Below are 18,003 nucleotides of genomic sequence, written 5' to 3'. Positions count from 1 at the left end.
CTTCATTACTTTGAAGGGCTGCTTAAGACATTGTTAGGGGGAATCTTGATTTCTAGCTAAAGATCTTACATATATATATGAATATGTATGAGGGGACCTTAAAGAGTTCATGGAAAATGGAATTAAGAATAATTTTACATTGGTGAAAAACACTGAAATCCATGCATTTTCTCTCTAACACATTGCCCTTGAACTTTATGGAGATCCCTAATATGCATGGTTTTCAAACTTTTTTGTATTAAAATACACTTATCATTTAATATTATTTTCCATAAACATTTTGAAGTACCCTTGTATATGTGTGCATATATGCTTTAACTATATTGTATTAAAAGGTACTATAAATCACTGATAAACCACAATACTACATAAAAGAATATACTGCCTCAAAAGTTTGCACAGAACCTCTGAAAATATACCAACATGGCATATCACAGCTTGCAGAGAGCAGCCTATACTGATTGTGTGATGGAGCTTTGTACTAATCATCAAATCTTTAATATGAACATTGATTATAAAAATATTACACCAACATTTTAAATTTATGTGGAATGGCTCGAGTATTAATATAAATTGAAATCTGAGATGCACATTCTGGCAAGATCCTATGATATAATTTCTAGAACATTAAAATCCTCCCATTACAGGAAAATTGATTTCTACACTAGTACTTTATTGTACTACACTATGCATGGAGTTTAAATTACTAAGACATTCAAAAATATTGTATGTTTATATGTGCAGTAAAAGTCACCAAAACATTTGAAAAATAGCTAGCACGTGCACATATTCAAATGAATATTCTTGGAAAAGCAATAAGGATGATGAAATTGAAGTCCTTTCACAAATACGTGCTCAAGCAATTTCCCAGCACAAACAATACTTTATGCTAAGTGAGCAGTAGAGAACTGAATTTCACTCAGTTCAATTTCTTTTGCACTAAGCAAGATGAGGGATAAACAAGGTGGTCACAAATTGTTTTGAATTGATAAATGAGTGCTCTCATACAGTCAAGTGCAAATCTAACCAACAGAAAATTCTAATTTTTCCATTTCCAGGCTGACCTGTATTTTTACTCTGAAGTCTTGGTCCAAGCCATAAAACAGTATAAAAACTGTCCATGCTTGTTGGGTAATTTTTCTTCATAATATTTACAAAATATCATGAATAATATCCAGTCTATGGACCTAAGGGAAACCAAAATTGAGGAATGGAACATTTATAGGCATGAATGCATGGAAGAATGACAATGACAAGTGATTTCCTTCCAAAGTTATATAGAGGGGTAAGCTTTTGGCATAGTGGCTAAGGTGTTTGCATGTTGTGGCCGGTGTTGTATAGTAGGTAAACCTGCTGCCTGTGACACTGGCATCCCATTTGGGCACCAGTTCAAGACCTGGCTGCTCTACTTCCAATCCAGCTCCCTGTTAATGTGCCTGGGAAAGCAGCTGATGATGGCCCAAGTGCTTGGCTCCCAGCACCCACGTGAGAGGGGAGACCTAGAGACAGCTCTTGGTTCCTGGCTTCAACCTGGTCTAACTCATGCTGTTGTGGCCATTTGGGGAACAGATCAATGGATGGAACATCAATCAATCAATCAATCAATCTGTGTGTGTGTGTGTGTGTGGGTGGATGGGTGTAACTCTGCCTTTCAAATAAATAAACCTTTAAAAACAAAAAGATGTTTGCATGTTACATCAGAGTCCATGGGTTCAAGTCCTGGCTCTGCTTCTGATCCAGTTTCCTGTTAACGAAGGCTCTAGGAGGCAACAAATAATAACCCAAGCCACACAAGTGGGAGACCTGGAATGAGTCTCAGGCTCCTGGTTTTGGCCTGGACCATTCCCGGTTCACTTGTGTGCACGCCTTCTTCTTAAACTGTGTTTGTTTATTTGAAAGGCAATGATCATAATGTCTGGGACTGACACTCGCCAAAGTCAGGAGCCAGAACTCCATCTGGTTATACCACATGGATAGCAGGGGCCCAAGCACGTGGGCCATCTTCTGCTGCTTTTCCAGGTGCTTTAGCAGGGAGTTGGGTCACAGGCAGAGCAGCTGAGACTCGTACCAGAACCACAATACAGTGTGCCTGCATTGTAAGTAGCAGCTTAACCCACTATGCTATAATAACAGCAAACTCTATCTTTCAAATAAAATACGTTAGGAATAATCAGAATTTTTATTAAAAAGTTACTTATAAATGTTCCTGCTAATTCCATAGCTTACTATCCTTTCATTTTAAAATTTAAGTTTGTTTTTGTACTTAATATCTGCTAAAATTCATGAAGAAAACTTTCTAGAAAAAAAATCAACTTGAAGAAATACATTCAGCAGAAATGCACCATGCACTTCTCATAGCCACAGCATCAGTCAGGAGGGAATCCTCTGTGCTGTCATTCTATGACATTTTCAAATCTTCGTCTACCAGTTCAATCTGAATTGGAACATGAGCTTTTTCTTGTGCAATGTATTACCCAGAAAGTACTCCAGTGAGTTTTGTTTTATGTGATGTACATGTTTTTCCAATATATATATTAGCCAAAAAAATCACAACCAGGAAAACAGGGTAAAATGAGATATAAGCATTCTATAAAATTTGGATATTCAAAACCAAGAGATTTTCTATCAGGAAAGCATTTTGGAGTATATATATGAAAATCAACTTCTTTTCTATCCCTAACTCATATCATACCCATACAAGTCATCAAACTTCTATGAACATCAGTTCTATGTTTTAAGAGCTTGTAAGCCCAAAACATCAAACCACTTTAATCTCATCTTTGTCTTTTTCATCTGTCCATGACTATAATTTCAATATTACTTTGGATCTATATTGTGACTGCTAACTTCTATTATTTTCAATAATAAATGAACACATTTAGCAATTAGACATGGGACTTTTGTGAGATGAATTTCTTTGAAGGGAACAGGAAGGGCATAAGAAATCTGAATCCCTGTTTTGAATAACAAGAACATGAGAAAGGTAGAACAGCAGTATACAACATGCTTTTATGAAATTTCAACTTATGCAGAGCTTAATTTCACAATCTCTCCACCAGGAAGAGAGAGGCAGGAAAAAAAAGATGATTATGTGCCAAGCTTGGCAAAAATCATTTTTTGGCAGAGTATACAAGCATATAATTAAACAATCTTATTGAAAAAATTTCTAATTGGTTTTTTGGTGTCTCATAAATAATGTACATGCATGTATGTGTTTATATTTGCAATTTTTTAGTGATTATTAATTTCTTATTACTGTGAAAACAGTTGGAGCTTAAACAAGGAGAACCAGAATAAATGTAATTATGTTCCAGAAATACTGGAAACACCCATTAAACTTCTGGAAATGATTGTAATTCACATAGACTTTTCTTCATATTCATGTGTGTAGTCTAAAGGTGATGACAAGGATAACTCAAAATAGAAAAGACAGGGTGGGGCAAAACATACATTTTGGGAGATGTAGAACTCAATCCAGAATCAGTGAGTCTAATTAATCAAAATAGAGGCTTACTTTTAAATGTTTACATCATCTAAAGAACACCGGTAAAGATGCCAAAAATGGAAGATGATATAAAATGAGATTTTTATCATATAAATGCCTGCCACATATTACACTAAACAAATCGTGTAATCATATATCTCTTAGTTCTTTAAAACTTTATAATCTAAGAAAGAGGTAGATATTCTATCTGCTTTATGGGTGAGGAACTTTCATGGATAAGCTGCATAGTAATTCAGAAAGCCCGATATTAATACTTAGTCCACCAGCATATAATGCTTCAACTTTCACATTTGACCTGCGGATATACATTCTGTGGTTCTATTTAAATAAGCCTGTTACTATGATTAAGAATTTTCCCCAACTACTAGAATCCTATTATCATCAAAGACAGACTCCAAAGTGCCCAAGAGGATTCACTTTATCTCCTGTACTGTCCAATAAGGTAACCAAAGGACTAAGCAGCTGATGTGTGGCTAATGCAAACTGAGATGTGCTATGAGTATACAAGTGTACAGTGATGTTAAAGACTGGGTATGAAAACAAAAATATAAATTTTCTCATTAATATTTTATATTTATTTGTGCCAAAATGGTAATAACTTGGAAGGACAGAGTTAAAGAAAATACATTATCAAAATTAAATTCACTTTTTTTTAACTTTACTCTGGATAATATAAAATCAGATATGTGGCTTATATTTGTGACTTGCATGAGTGTTGTGTTTTTATTGAATGCCACTTCACTTCCTTGTATCAACTTTCATGAAGAGCAAATGAAGCACTTTAGACTTTGACTTATTCAGGATACTCCTATCCCTAATCCCCAATTCCACCCCCCAACCCAATTACATACATACACTGTCCTCCAAATGACAAATACTCCAACAGAGTCCTCCCAATACACATAAAATCATGGTTTGTCAGAATTATTTCACATTTTGAGTCTCTAAACTAAATTTAGCATATCACTTTTACCAAGAGATGGCTGTTTGCTTTTAGTTTCTAAAGGCAGGTAAAAACACATAGGTATTATATAGGAAAATGAACTCATATGTAGTTTTTATCTGCTTTATTTGAATTTAAGCATCATAACTGTGATATCTAGAAATATTTCACTTCAATTTTCAGAATTCTTTGAATAGAAAAAAGGGTTTCAGAGTCTTCCTTCAGTAGCCACTCCTATCAGTTATCAAAATCTATATGAAGTTGTACATATTTCTATTATACAAAAATATAAAACTCTTCATATATTTTAAATAAATATAATGCTTTTACATTAACATTTTATATTCCTATATTAATTCTTGTTTGTTTGTGTCATTGTCTGGAGGCTGAGAAGACCCATTTAATACAATTTCTAAGATCATTCAATATATTGTCAATGGATTTTCATGCTTCAGGACTTAATGTTGTTTTCTCTGTTGGGTTTTAGACTTTCTTGGAACCAGTTATGCCTTCCTTCTTGCCTATTCATCCCTTATGGAATGAGAAGGTATGCCTGTTTCAGTCTAATTGCCACCACAACCCACATCCAATGGCTTTGTGATGCTTCTTCTCTCTCACCCTCTCCACCCCTCTGCCTCACCATTTGACCCTCCAGTGGTGCTTCCTTTACCGTATTATCTAATCCTACTGCACCTGAGCATCCTGTAAATAAGTCTAAAATTAGATATCCTCAGCTGGATGCTTTGTCTTCTCTATATCCTCATTATATTTTTATATTTCCTGCAGCATTGAATTATATTCTACTAAACATTAGAGTTAGTTTGGTTTATTTTACCTATTCACTCTTTTCATTTTGAGTTATTTTATTTTTTAAGATTATTTTAATTTATTTGAAAGACAGAGTTACAGAAAGAGCTAAAGAAAGAGAGAGAGATTTCTATCTGTTGGTTCACTCCCCAAATGGTCCCAATGAACAGGGTTGTGCCAGGCGGAAGCCAGAAGCTTATTCTGGGTCTCCCACTTGGGTGCAGGGGCCCAAGCAGTTGGGCCATGCTCTGCTACTTTTCCAGGCACATTAGCAGGGAGCTGGATCGGAAGTGGGAGCAGCCAGTACTCAAACCTGCACACACATGGGATACTGGTGCTGCAGTCTGGGGCTTTAATGTGCTGTGCCAGAGTGCCAGTCCCAATATTGAGTTATTTTTAAGAACAGAAAATTTCTTCTTTTCTACTCATCAAAAATTTTAACAAAATACCTCAAATATTGTAAGGATATATAAAGATAGCCGGCGCCGTGGCTCAATAGGCTAATCCTCCGCCTTGCGGCGCTGGCACACCGGGTTCTAGTCCCGGTCAGGGTGCCGGATTCTGTCCAGGTTGCCCCTCTTCCAGGCCAGCTCTCTGCTATGGCCCAGGAGTGCAGTGGAGGATGGTCCAAGTGCTTGGGCCCTGCACCCGCATGGGAGACCAGGAGAAGCACTTGGCTCCTGGCTTCGGATCAACGCGATGTGCCGGCCGCGGCAGCCATTGGAGGGTGAACCAATGGCAAACGGAAGACCTTTCTCTCTGTCTCTCTCTCTCACTGTCCACTCTGCCTGTCAAAAAAAAAAAAGGATATATAAAGAGCCTCAATTTTATTGTGTATCCTTATTTTCACAATCAATACACAATCTGCACTACTTTATATTTATTTTTAAACTTTACTTTTAGAAGTTTTTTTCATAAGGACTTATTTAAAAAATTATAGACTTAAGATCTTCATATCTCCAACAGGATTTGTTATTCCTCTTTTTATTAAGATTTATTTATTTATTTTGAAAGAGTTAAGAGAGAGGGGGGACCATCTGCTGGTTCACTCCTCAGATTGCCACAATGGCCAGCACTGGGCTTGCTGAAGCCAGGAGCTTCATCCAGCTCTCCCATGAGAGCACAGGCCCCAAGCACTTGGGCCATCTTCCACTGCATTTCCCAGGCCATTAACAGGGAAGCTGAAACATGAACCGGTGATCATATGGGATGCTGGCTTTTCAGGTGGCAACTTTATCTACTAAACCACAACACCAACCCCTGGTTATTCCTCCTGTATCCCATTTAATTGCTTTTCAGTAAGTTTTGAAGGGGTTCAGTGTAAAATTTTTACACCCTCACTATTGGGATGCTGTGAGAATTTTTAAATTATCATAAAATCATTATTCAAAAGGCCAAATCTGTACAGCATCTAGGACAGCCATTGAAATATCCTACACAGAATAAAATGCAGAAATTTTCTCAAAGTATATTAGAATGAGGACTCTACAACATTAAGTCTATGCAACTCTACTACAGATCTTGAGATATTTGCATTACTTTATACAATTCACATATCATCAGAAATATGCCTTGCAAAGGGCTTATGTAACTGGGAAATATTTATCCAGAAACTTACCCTTAAGCAAATGAGAATACTTCCTTTGAAAAAAATGGGGAAGAGGGCAGGCTCCGTGGCGCAGTAGGTTAATCTTCTGCCTGAGGTGCCAGCATCCCATATGGGTGCAGATTCTAGACTGGCTGCTCATCTTCCAATCCAAATCCAGCTCTCTACTATGGCCTGGGAAAGCAGTAGAAGATGGCCCAAGTCCTTGGGCCCCTGCACCCATATGGGAAACCAGAAAGAAGCACCTGCTCCTGGCTTTGGATCGGCGCAGCTCTGGCCGTTGTGGCCATTTGGGGAGTGAACCAGTGGATGGAAGACCTTTCTCTCTGTTTATCCCTCTCACTGCCAGTAACTCTACCTCTCAAATAAATAAATAAAATCTTTAAAAAATAAAAAAGAAAGAAAAGGGGAAGTTAAGATATAAATGGCAAGCCGGCGCCGTGGCTCAATAGGCTAATCCTCCACCTTGCGGCGCCGGCACACCGGGTTCTAGTCCCGGTTGGGGCGCCGGATTCTGTCCCGGTTGCCCCTCTTCCAGGCCAGCTCTCTGCTATGGCCAGGGAGTGCAGTGGAGGATGGCCCAGGTGCTTGGGCCCTGCACCCCATGGGAGACCAGGAAAAGCACCTGGCTCCTGGCTCCTGCCAGGATCAGCGCGGTGCGCCGGCTGCAGCGGCGGCCATTGGAGGGTGAACCAGCGGCAAAGGAAGACCTTTCTCTCTCTGTCTCTCTCTCTCACTGTCCACTCTGCCTGTCAAAAAAAAAAAAAAAAAAAAAAAAAAAAAAAAGATATAAATGGCAATAATACCATTCCACTTATCACGTTAAAACCACAAGTTGAAAGCCAAAGCAAAGAAATTAGTTTTATTTTCATTAATTAAAATAGATATAATTCTGATATAATTATAATAATATTTTGCATTTCTATACTTACTTCAAAGTTAAAATACTGATATTGGTCATTTTAATGACATACAGAAATCAACTAACAACAATGCTGGAGAGGATATGGGGAAAAAGGGACACTAACCCACTGTTGGTGGGAATGCAAACTGGTCAAGCCACTATGGAAGACAGTTTGGAGATTGCACAGAAACCTGAATATAGCCCTACCACATGACCCAGCCACCCAACTCTTTGGAATTTACCCAAAGGAAATTACATTGGCAAATAAAAGAGCTGTCTGCACCTCAATGGTTATTGCAGTTAAATTCACAATAGCTAAGGCATGGAATCAACCTAAATGCCCATCAACAGAAGACTGCAAAAGAAGTTATGGGACATGTACTCTATAGAATACAATACAGCAGTAAAAAAAAAAAATGAAATCCAGTCATTTGCAACAAAATGGAGGAATCTAGAAAACATCATGCTGAGTGAAATAAGCCAGTCCCAAAGGGACAAATATCATATGTTCTCCCTGAACTGTGACAACTAACCGAGCACCAAAAAGGAAACCTGTTGAAGTGAAATGGACACTATGGGAAACAGTGACTTGATCAGCCCTTGTCCTTATTATTGATGAACAACTTAATACTTTATCCCTTTTAGTATTTTTTTGTTCTGCTTAATACTATTGGTTGAACTCTGTAATTTACACACAATTATTCTTAGGTGTTTAAATGTAACTGAAAAGTGATCCCTGTTAAATATAAGAATGGGAAAAGAGAGGGAGGATATGTACAATTTGGGACATGCTCAAGCTGACTTGCCCCAAATGGTAGAGTTAGAAACGTGCCAGGGGATTCCATTCAATCCCATCAAGGTGGCATGTACCAATGCCATCTCACTAGTCCAAGTGATCAATTTTAGTTCACAATTGATCATAATGATAGGATTAAGGGTCAAAGGGATCACATAAACAAAACTAGGGTCTGCTAATACTAACTGATAGAATAAAAAAGGGAGAAAACAATCCAACATGGGAAGCAGGATACACAGCAGACTCATAGAATGGCAGATGTCCTAAATAGCACTCTGGCACAGAATCAGCCCTTAAGGCATTCAGGTCTGGCTGAAGAGCCAATGAGAGTATTTTAGGCATGGAAAGCCAAGACACTGTGGCAAGAAAAATGACCTAAATGAAAGATCTCTGTGAAGGAGATCCCAGTGGAAAGAACAGGTCATCAAAGAAGGAGGTACCTTTTTCTGAAGGGAGAAGAGAACTTCCAGTTTGACTAGGCCTTGTCTAAATAAGGTTGGAGTTTGTGAACTCAAGAGGCTTCCACAGTCTTGGCAGCCCATGACAAGAACCTCGAGTGATTACTGATGTCATAAATAAGTGTGCCAATTGTTAATTCAACAACAGGAGTAACTCTGTCCATAATGTGTTTTCAATGAGAATTAACAGTAAAGCTAGTATTCCAACAGTACTTTATACTTTGTGTGTCTGTGTGAGTGCAGTCTGTTGAAATTTTTACTTAGTATATACTAAGTTGATCTTCTGTATATAAAGATAATTGAAAATGAATCTTGATGAAGAATGGGATGGGAGAGGGAGTGGCAAATGGGATGGTTGTGGGTGGGAAAGAAGGTATGGGGGGAAAAGCTGCTATAATCCAACAGTTGCACTTTGGAAATTTATATTTATTAAATAAAAGTTGAAAAAATACTTATTTTGGTCATTTTAATGACCGACAAAATTTGTTTTCTCATTTAATAAATCATACTGTGTTTATTTTCATCTCATGCTGCTAATAAATTGAATAAATTACTGGTGCCTGCTATTCCTACTTCTTACAACATTGTGACTACATGCATTATATAGAATATCTACCAACTCTACATTTTAATATAATCCTTTAGACAAATCACCAAAGGCTATTTTAGGTCAAAGGGACATTTGTACATATTCAATCATCTATACCATTTCAATATATAAACCCAATCATTCAAACTGATATGTCCATGGTTCTACAGAGAGTAAGGTAAATATAGATGGCCTCCGACTTATAAAGGTTCAACTCACAATTTTTTACTTTGTTATGGGGAGGTAGCAACAGAAACCATACTTTGAATTTTGATCTTTTCCTGGGCCAGCCATATGCAGGGACATGATATTCGATTGCTAAGTTATGATGTTTGCTAAATTAGGAGTACTAAATGCATTTTGGACTTAGGATAGCTTTATTGGGACATGATTCCATTTTAGGTTCAGAAGCAACTGAGTATAATTTTAATAATATCTTATTAAAATTGAGTGGCTTTGCTCTTGCTGCTCATATTTTAAGTGAAGAGATTTTCCTTTCACATTGAATTCTGAATAAGACACATACACAGGAGTGTCCTCTTATTTTACTGATATAAGAGGAACCTGACTGAATACAGAACTCAGGAAGTGGTAAAGATGCCAAAGCTTAATGTAAATTGGAAGATATTTTTGTAAGTAAAAACTTCAATGAGGCCAGCGCCGCAGCTCACTAGGCTAATCCTCCGCCTTGCGGCGCCGGCACACCGGGTTCTAGTCCCGGTCGGGGCGCCGGATTCTGTCCCGGTTGCCCCTCTTCCAGGCCAGCTCTCTGCTGTGGCCCGGGAGTGCAGTGGAGGATGGCCCAAGTGCTTGGGCCCTGCACCCGCATGGGAGACCAGGAGAAGCACCTGGCTCCTGCCATCGGATCAGCGCAGTGCGCCGGCCGCAGCGCACCAGCCGCGGCGGCCATTGGAGGGTGAACCAATGGCAAAGGAAGACCTTTCTCTCTGTCTGTCTCTGTCACTGTCCACTCTGCCCGTCAAAAAATAAAAAATAAAAAACTTCAATGATCATTTTTAGTTTAAAAATATTTCCTTTTTTCATTATGAAAGCAACAAATTCCTAGGTGTTTATGTCAAATCTTTTATAACCCCATCTTTCTCCCTCTCCACCCTAAAAAATATACCAAACACAAATTAAAATGTACCTGTTGGGAGAGGCACTGCTGGTTCTTCTTTGACAGAGTGATGGGATGACAGACAATTCTCTGTGAGCACAATGTCATCAAGTGCAATATCACCATGGTAGCCTTTCCCTACTCTTCCTTCAAATTTGAGTTGGAAGTCCTCATCACCAAACAGTGGCAGTTCTTCTCTCTTCCAGAAATTGCCTTGTTCTGCAGTGAGGTTAAGGAGGACCTTGGTTTGGTTTGAGACTGATACCTGGATCAAGCTGAGAGCCCCAATGCCATTTCCATACATGTGATAATGAAAAATGATCTGTAACCAAGAATAGATTATGTATGATTACGACAATTAATTCCATTTTATTTGTAGATATATCACATTACTTCCAACTTTATTAACAGATTCTAGAAGGAAAATAAGATGTGCATGTCCTTTTGCTCCGTGTGTACTTTACCACCAAATGAAGACAGGATGGCCTTGAATCACACGTTTTGATATATGAAAGAACACATGAAGAGACAGAAATTTAGGAGGAAAAATGAACTGCGTTTACTTTCTATAACTTCTAAAAGCAGGATTCTTCAAAGCAATATTTTGAATGCACTCCCCAAAATGCATGTTAAGAACTGAATCCCCACTGCTCTAAGTGTTGACAGGTGGGATCTTTAACAGGTGATTACAGGTCCCAAGGCTCTGTATTAATGTTACTGTTGCAAAGTGGGTTCATTATGAAGAAAGTAGGTTTGTTACAGAAGTAAATTCAGCACTCTCTCTTTGTATAATCTTTCTTGCATTCCCCCTTTGATATTATATCACACAGCAAGAAGGCTCTCGCCAGATGCAAGCACCTCAAACTTGGACTCTAAGCCTCCAGAACTGTAAGAAACAAATCTCTGTTCTTTATAAATTAACCAGTCTCAGGTACTCTGATACAGTGGCTCAAAATGAACCATGACACTTGATAAACTCTCAAAGCCCACATTAAAGGAATAAAATAGCACTCGATAGCAAAGTATTAAAAAGACCTTCTGGGATTGGCATTGTGGCATAGCCAGTAAAGCTGCCACCACCTGCAATGCCACCATCCCATACAGATGCTGGTTCATGTCCCAGCGGCTCCACTTTCAATCCAGCTCTTTGCTAATGGCCTGGGAAAAGCAGCAGATGACAGTCCAAGTGCTTGGACCCTTGCCACCCATGTGGGAAACCCAGATAAAGCTCCTGGCTTCAGCCTGGCCCAGTCTGGCCATCACAGCCATCTGGGAAGTGAACCAGTGGACGCAAGATTTTTCTCTGTCTCTCTCTCTCTGCAACTTTTTCAAATACATAAACAAATCTTTAACAATATGTAGCAGACACTAAGGAGTTCATTTCCCCCTCATGAAACTTAAATAATTCTCATTGAAGTAGAACACTCACTTGCTTATTCTACTACATTCTTGTACTGGAAACAATTTATCCTAGTTCTACAAGACCCCCAGGACTCCACTACACACAATAAAACCACCAGAACACAATTATCCAACTTTTACATGAAATGCTAGAAGCAGCCTTGGGAGTTCTTCCTAACAATAAGAGATTTTCAGAGATCAACAATTTAATGTTTTAAAGATAGAGTTAACTGTATTTGCAGGCACTTTTATGTACAGCATCAAAATCTGAGAACATTTGGAGGAAAAATGCTTTTTAAGTTTTTGTCTTCTGATTTATATGGATTAGAAAAAATTTTAGTGGATGAATTTCACAAGGAAAAGACATTTTTGAAATACTAGCTGTTCATCTATAGCATACTCAAGGCAAGTGAACTTGTTTTAAAAAATAAATAATTGGCCGGCGCTGCAGCTCATTAGGCTAATCCTCCGCCTTGTGGCGCCGGCACACCGGGTTCTAGTGTGGTATAGTGACGGTGAGGTAAGAGCTCAAATCTGCAGGTACTCAGGTGTAGTTCATCAATGTTTATAGGTGACTGAATCGAGCTGGTCCAGGGAGGGGTGCCATTTGCTATCAAGAGAGGCCAGTGGTTTCTAGAAGGATGATATCAAGAACTTTCTGTAAGTGGCAAGAGGAGCAGTCATGACACCAAAGCTACCTTCATGCAGTTCTTTAGTTGAGGACTGTGGGAAAAGAAAATAGAAAATCTGTATACTTTAAGAGGAGAGTACCAGTCGAGGCACCGGATTCTGTCCCGGTTGCCCCTCTTCCAGGCCAGCTCTCTGCTGTGGCCAAGGAATGCAGTGGAGGATGGCCCAAGTGCTTGGGCCCTGCACCCCATGGGAGACCAGGAGAAGTACCTGGCTCCTGCCATTGGATCAGCGCGGTGCACCGGCCGCAGCGCGCCATCCGTGGTGGCCATTGGAGGGTGAACCAACGGCAAAGGAAGACCTTTCTCTCTGTCTCTCTTTCTCACTGTCCACTCTGCCTGTCAAAAAATAAATAAATAAATAATTGATTAAACAGTGTATACTGTGCAATGCTTCAAAAAATATCAACTAAAAATAGACGGACCATAGTGACTACATCCAAATTTCCAAGCAGATGAAATAATCAAATATTATTCTATGATCCAAAATTTCTTTTAAGTTTTCAAACATGAGAAATTTTATAATCGCTGAAAATTGTCCTGAGAATGATGAAACCTGTGGGGTGGTGCTGACCCATTTTAGTGAAACGGAGAGAACTGTCAGCATCAATAAGTACCAGAAGATACAAGTGCATGGCCCACCTCTACATGGCTCTCTGGCAGCCACATGCCTGGTCTACTCAGTGTTCTGTTTTATTACCATCACCATCTTTGCGTGACAATGATGAAGAGTATGTGCTTCCGTCTCAGTAAATACTTCTCTGTCTTATTAAGGTCATCTCTTGATTGATAATATCAGGTTAAGATGAAAAACCAGTCAACACCTCTATTCCCAAGGGAACATCAATGACAATGTAATATGTATCACACAATAACACACATACAAATCCTGTAAATATTACCTTTTGTAGAGAGGTATTTTCACTGGGAATTCAGTTACTCAGAGGTCTGACTTCTTTCATCAATCTCTCTCCATCTTTCCTATTCCCTTATTCCCTCAATACATGAAATATATTACGACAGATATAAAAACCCAAAGCTAAAACAAAAACAAAAACCAGTTTTTTGTAGGGAAAAAAAAAAAAACAAGAAGACAATGACTGTAGTAGGCTGTTGAAGGCTGGTCAATGTGTCTCCCTTCCAGAGTGAGGGGTCCTTCTATTGTGGACACAGGTTTAGCAGAAGAGTGCAACTTAAAAACAGAAAGATCACTTAACTCTTTCCAGATCTGACTTGGTCAGCTAACAGCTTTCTAGATGTATTTTTGCTCTCTTTTCAGTCTTCAAATAGTAGGGAACCCCTAGAGAGAATCTAGGTGTGCAGAACTTATAGAGATTACATTTCATGTGGTATTTATGAAGCATTCTCTTAGAAGTAAGGTTCTTGTGAAGTCATCTCTGAGAGCTTAATTTATATTGTAACTTAAATAAACTTAAGTTCTATCCCAGTTGACTCAAATCTGTTATGGAAAATAAACAACACAAACAATGAAAAAACTGAGTGGAAAACCCAGCAAGTATGTGTCATATGTGGCCTTTGGCACCAAGAGCCACCCAGTGCTATTTATAACTTTTTTTCTAAAGATTTATTTTTATTTATTTGAAAGAGTTACAGAGAGAAGTAGAGCCAGAGAGAGCAGCCTTCCACCCAGTGGTTCACTCCCCAGATGGCAGCAATGGGCAGAGCTGAGCTGATCTGAAGCCAGGAGCCTCTTCCAGGTCTCCCATGTGGGCACAGGGGCCCAAGGACTTAGGCCATCTTCTACTGCTTTCCCAGGCCATAGCAGAGAGCTGGATGGGAAGTGGAGTAGCCAGGACTTGAACCGGCTCCCATAAGGGATGCCACTTCATACACCTTATCTTCTAATTTTCAAAGGCTAAGGACCATATTTTCTTTTTGTTTATAGAAATGTACCTTTTTTATGGATACATTCAGTCTTTTCTATGAAGAAAACTTTAACCATTTCATGTATCTCTAACTAATCTGTAATTCTTGATAATATTTTATACTGCTTTTTAATTTTTTCCTGTTGGTGAAATTCCCATGGTTCCAATAATCATTACATTTTGAAGGAAAACAACTGATATTTCACTTTTTTGTATTATCCATGGTTTCAAGTTATAACCATGAAATTCCCAATGGTTTTCAAAATTCTGAAATGTATGAAATTATCTATTGGAAATTCTTCTAAGATTTCAAATAAATCTTCCCTTTCATTCTAACTCTCTCTTTTCCATTTTTCACATATCCCAACTAGAGAAAATTTTAACTCCTCTTTGTTCTGGCACCAGCTATTCTACTTTCTGTATTTGGTGTCACCAACAATTACAAAATCTATCATTTTTCCATACCTTGCAATTTTTGCTTCTCTTACTTATAACTGGACTTGAAATTCTAGCTGCTCTCATGGGCTGCTGTGGGAACAAGCTCTTTATGAAGATGTAATGCCCAGATGAATTTCCCAAGGTGTGGTCTGCCACTGGCTCTGTGCCTGTGGCAAGGATGCTGCTAGCTTTCAGATTCCAGTCAAAGTCTTCATCCTGCTCCTGTTCCCAGGCACAAAGGTCAAACTCAAAATCGCAGCGTTCCCTGGAGGTACCTGGAAAACATTTTCAATCTTATGTTAGAGGATATTGGCTGACTTGAAAGCATATGGTCCACACTTAACAGTGATCTTGCTGTGTCATGTAATATTCAAAACCTTGCAATACTACCTTTACAGCACCATTTAAGAAGACTGTTATACACAGCTATTTCCATGACTCATGTAAATTGGTTGCCCCACAAATCTCATCCCAGACTGAGAATTTTGAGAAAATAATTCAGCATTACATACATTACCTCCTCCAAACACCTAGTGAGTCATTTTATTCTATTTTATCACCTTTGCTTTTTAGGTCTTGGCTGAGAATTTAGGATGTTTATTATTCTAGAATACACTTTAGTTTGGCAATCATGTCCTAAGGCAAGAGTTACCATTTATTGTTATTGTGTTAGAACAGATCCTCCCTTTAGAGAGGAGAAAATTGTCAAACACAAAATGCTAATGATTTATTGATTTGAATTAATTTACAATAATTTGAATGAAATGCAAATAAAGTTACACTGAAACTATCAACAAGTGTTTTCAAATATTACATTACTAATATTGCTCAAGTTGTGCTTTCTTCCATTTCTAGAATGGTAGAAATTACACATAAATATTTTTACAATGCTGTAGGTAAATTATAAAGCTAACAATGGTAACAAAGATGTTATAAAACTGGGCAATACTGTATGAAGGGCTCATATTTTACAGAATTAAATATGATATGCTTGGGACACTATTGTTATTCTGTAAGTAAATACACATCATGATGCATACCAATATGTAATTTTATTATCGGTAATAAAATGTATTTAGAATTCGACAACAATACTTTTTTGTTAAGTTCTGTTTGATTATTACAACCGAATTTAAAATATGTAAAAACACAGGTATATTTGAGATTGTGTCTAAAGCTATAAAAATGTTTATTTACTTGAGAGGAAGAGTTACAGAGAGACACAGAGAGAGGTCTTCTATCCACTGGTTCACTGCCCAAATGACTCCAATGGCTGGAGCTGGGCTTATCCGAAGCCAGGAGCCGGGAGCATCTTCTGGGTCTCACACACAGGTGCAGGAGCCCAAGGACTTTGGCTATCTTCTACTGCTTTGCCAGGCCATCAGAAGGGAGCTGGATTGGAAGTGGAGTAGCTGTGACTTAAGTCAGCGCTCATATGGGACGCTGGTGCCAAAGGCAGAGGCTTAACCTACTACACCAGAACACTGGCCCCCAAAACTATAATTTCTTAAGAATACCCTGTTGTAACATATCAACACATATTCAGATTTCTCTCTTATAGAAACTCAGTTGAGTAGCTGCTCAGAAATCAAATCATTTTTATCTACATGAGATTAAAAATCATTCTCCCATCTAAACACTATGGACCTGTGGTTCAGCACACTGACCATAGACGTCTATTAATCCATCCTACAGAATCAACCATAGTTCCTCAACAAAAATATACTCTATTTACATAGGATTCTGAGAATTTCAAAATCTGAGTGCTTGACATCAAAACACTGTTTTCTTTTTGGATATATTCTCACAGTTACCAAAGGTCATACAAAATTGTTTAAATACATAAACTTTATATTCTTTGCAGTAAATAAAATGGAGAGTAACAAATGTTGAGTTTTATTACTATTTCTATACCCCTGGTGGGTTCATCTTACTAAAATTAACATTGGTTGTATCTCATCTCATAGCAAGAAAGGTGGCCAACAAGGAAAATGAGATTAAGATCATCATTTTTAGCTTTTGTAAGATCAACAAAAGGTGGTAAATTTAAGAAAACATCAGGACTAACATGCTTTTTTAATTGTTTTAACAGGCTAATACTGATGTGTGATATTTTCAAGGACAGAGTAATTTTTGCTAGCACCAAGTCAACAGAATGTCATTTTCTATACAATTGCTAATTCAGGAGTTTTTTTTTTTTTTTTTTTTTTTTTAGATTTATTTGAGAGGCAAAATTATAGACAAAGAGAGCTCTTCCATCTCCTGGTTCACTCCCCAGATGGCTGCAAGGACTCGAGCTGGCCAATCTGAATCCAGGAGCCAATAGATTCTTTCAAGTCTTGCCCTTGGGTGCAGGGGCCCAAGCAAACTAGGACCATCTTCCATTGCTTTCCCAGGCCATAAACAGAGAGCTGGATCAAAAGAGGAACAGCCGGAACATGAACTGGCACCCACATGAAATTACGGGTGTCGCAGCTAGAGGCTTAACCTACTAAATCACAGTGCCAGCCCTACCAATTCAGTTTTAAAACTACATTCAAAGGGCCGGCACCGTGGCACAGTAGGTTAATCTTCCACCTTCGGTGCCAGCATCCCATGTGGGTGCCGGTTCTAGTCATGGCTGCTCCTCTTCCAATCCAGCTCTGTTATGGCCTGGGAAGGCAATAGAATATGGCCCAAGTGCTTGGGCCCCTGCACCCATGTCAGAGACCCGGAAGAAGCTCCTGGCTCCTGTTTTTGAACCGGCACAGCTCTGGCCATTGCGGCCATCTGGGGAGTGAACTAACAGAAGGAAGACCTTTCTCTCTGTCTCTCTCTCACTGCCTGTAACTCTACCTCTCAAATGAATAAATAAAATCTTTATA

At 38.6% G+C, this 18,003-nt stretch overlaps 1 protein-coding gene across 1 annotated transcript in view; it reads right to left on the bottom strand.

Moving 5' to 3' along the window:
- The window catches only part of MALRD1 (MAM and LDL receptor class A domain containing 1), a 397,632-nt gene that overhangs the window by 209,479 nt on the left and 170,150 nt on the right, over window positions 1-18,003 (bottom strand). The window contains exons 21-22 of the mRNA XM_008268638.4: window positions 15,167-15,414; window positions 10,756-11,047 (exon numbers count right to left, since the gene is read on the bottom strand). Of these exons, the coding sequence (XP_008266860.3) occupies window positions 10,756-11,047; window positions 15,167-15,414 (540 nt within the window). The remainder of the gene's footprint in view (window positions 1-10,755; window positions 11,048-15,166; window positions 15,415-18,003) is intronic.

This window comes from Oryctolagus cuniculus, chromosome 13, assembly GCF_964237555.1.
Source record: "Oryctolagus cuniculus chromosome 13, mOryCun1.1, whole genome shotgun sequence".
Taxonomy (NCBI): Eukaryota; Metazoa; Chordata; class Mammalia; order Lagomorpha; family Leporidae; genus Oryctolagus; species Oryctolagus cuniculus.
The sequence above is the reverse complement of the archived record's forward strand: the minus strand, read 5'-3'. Positions and strand labels throughout refer to the sequence as shown.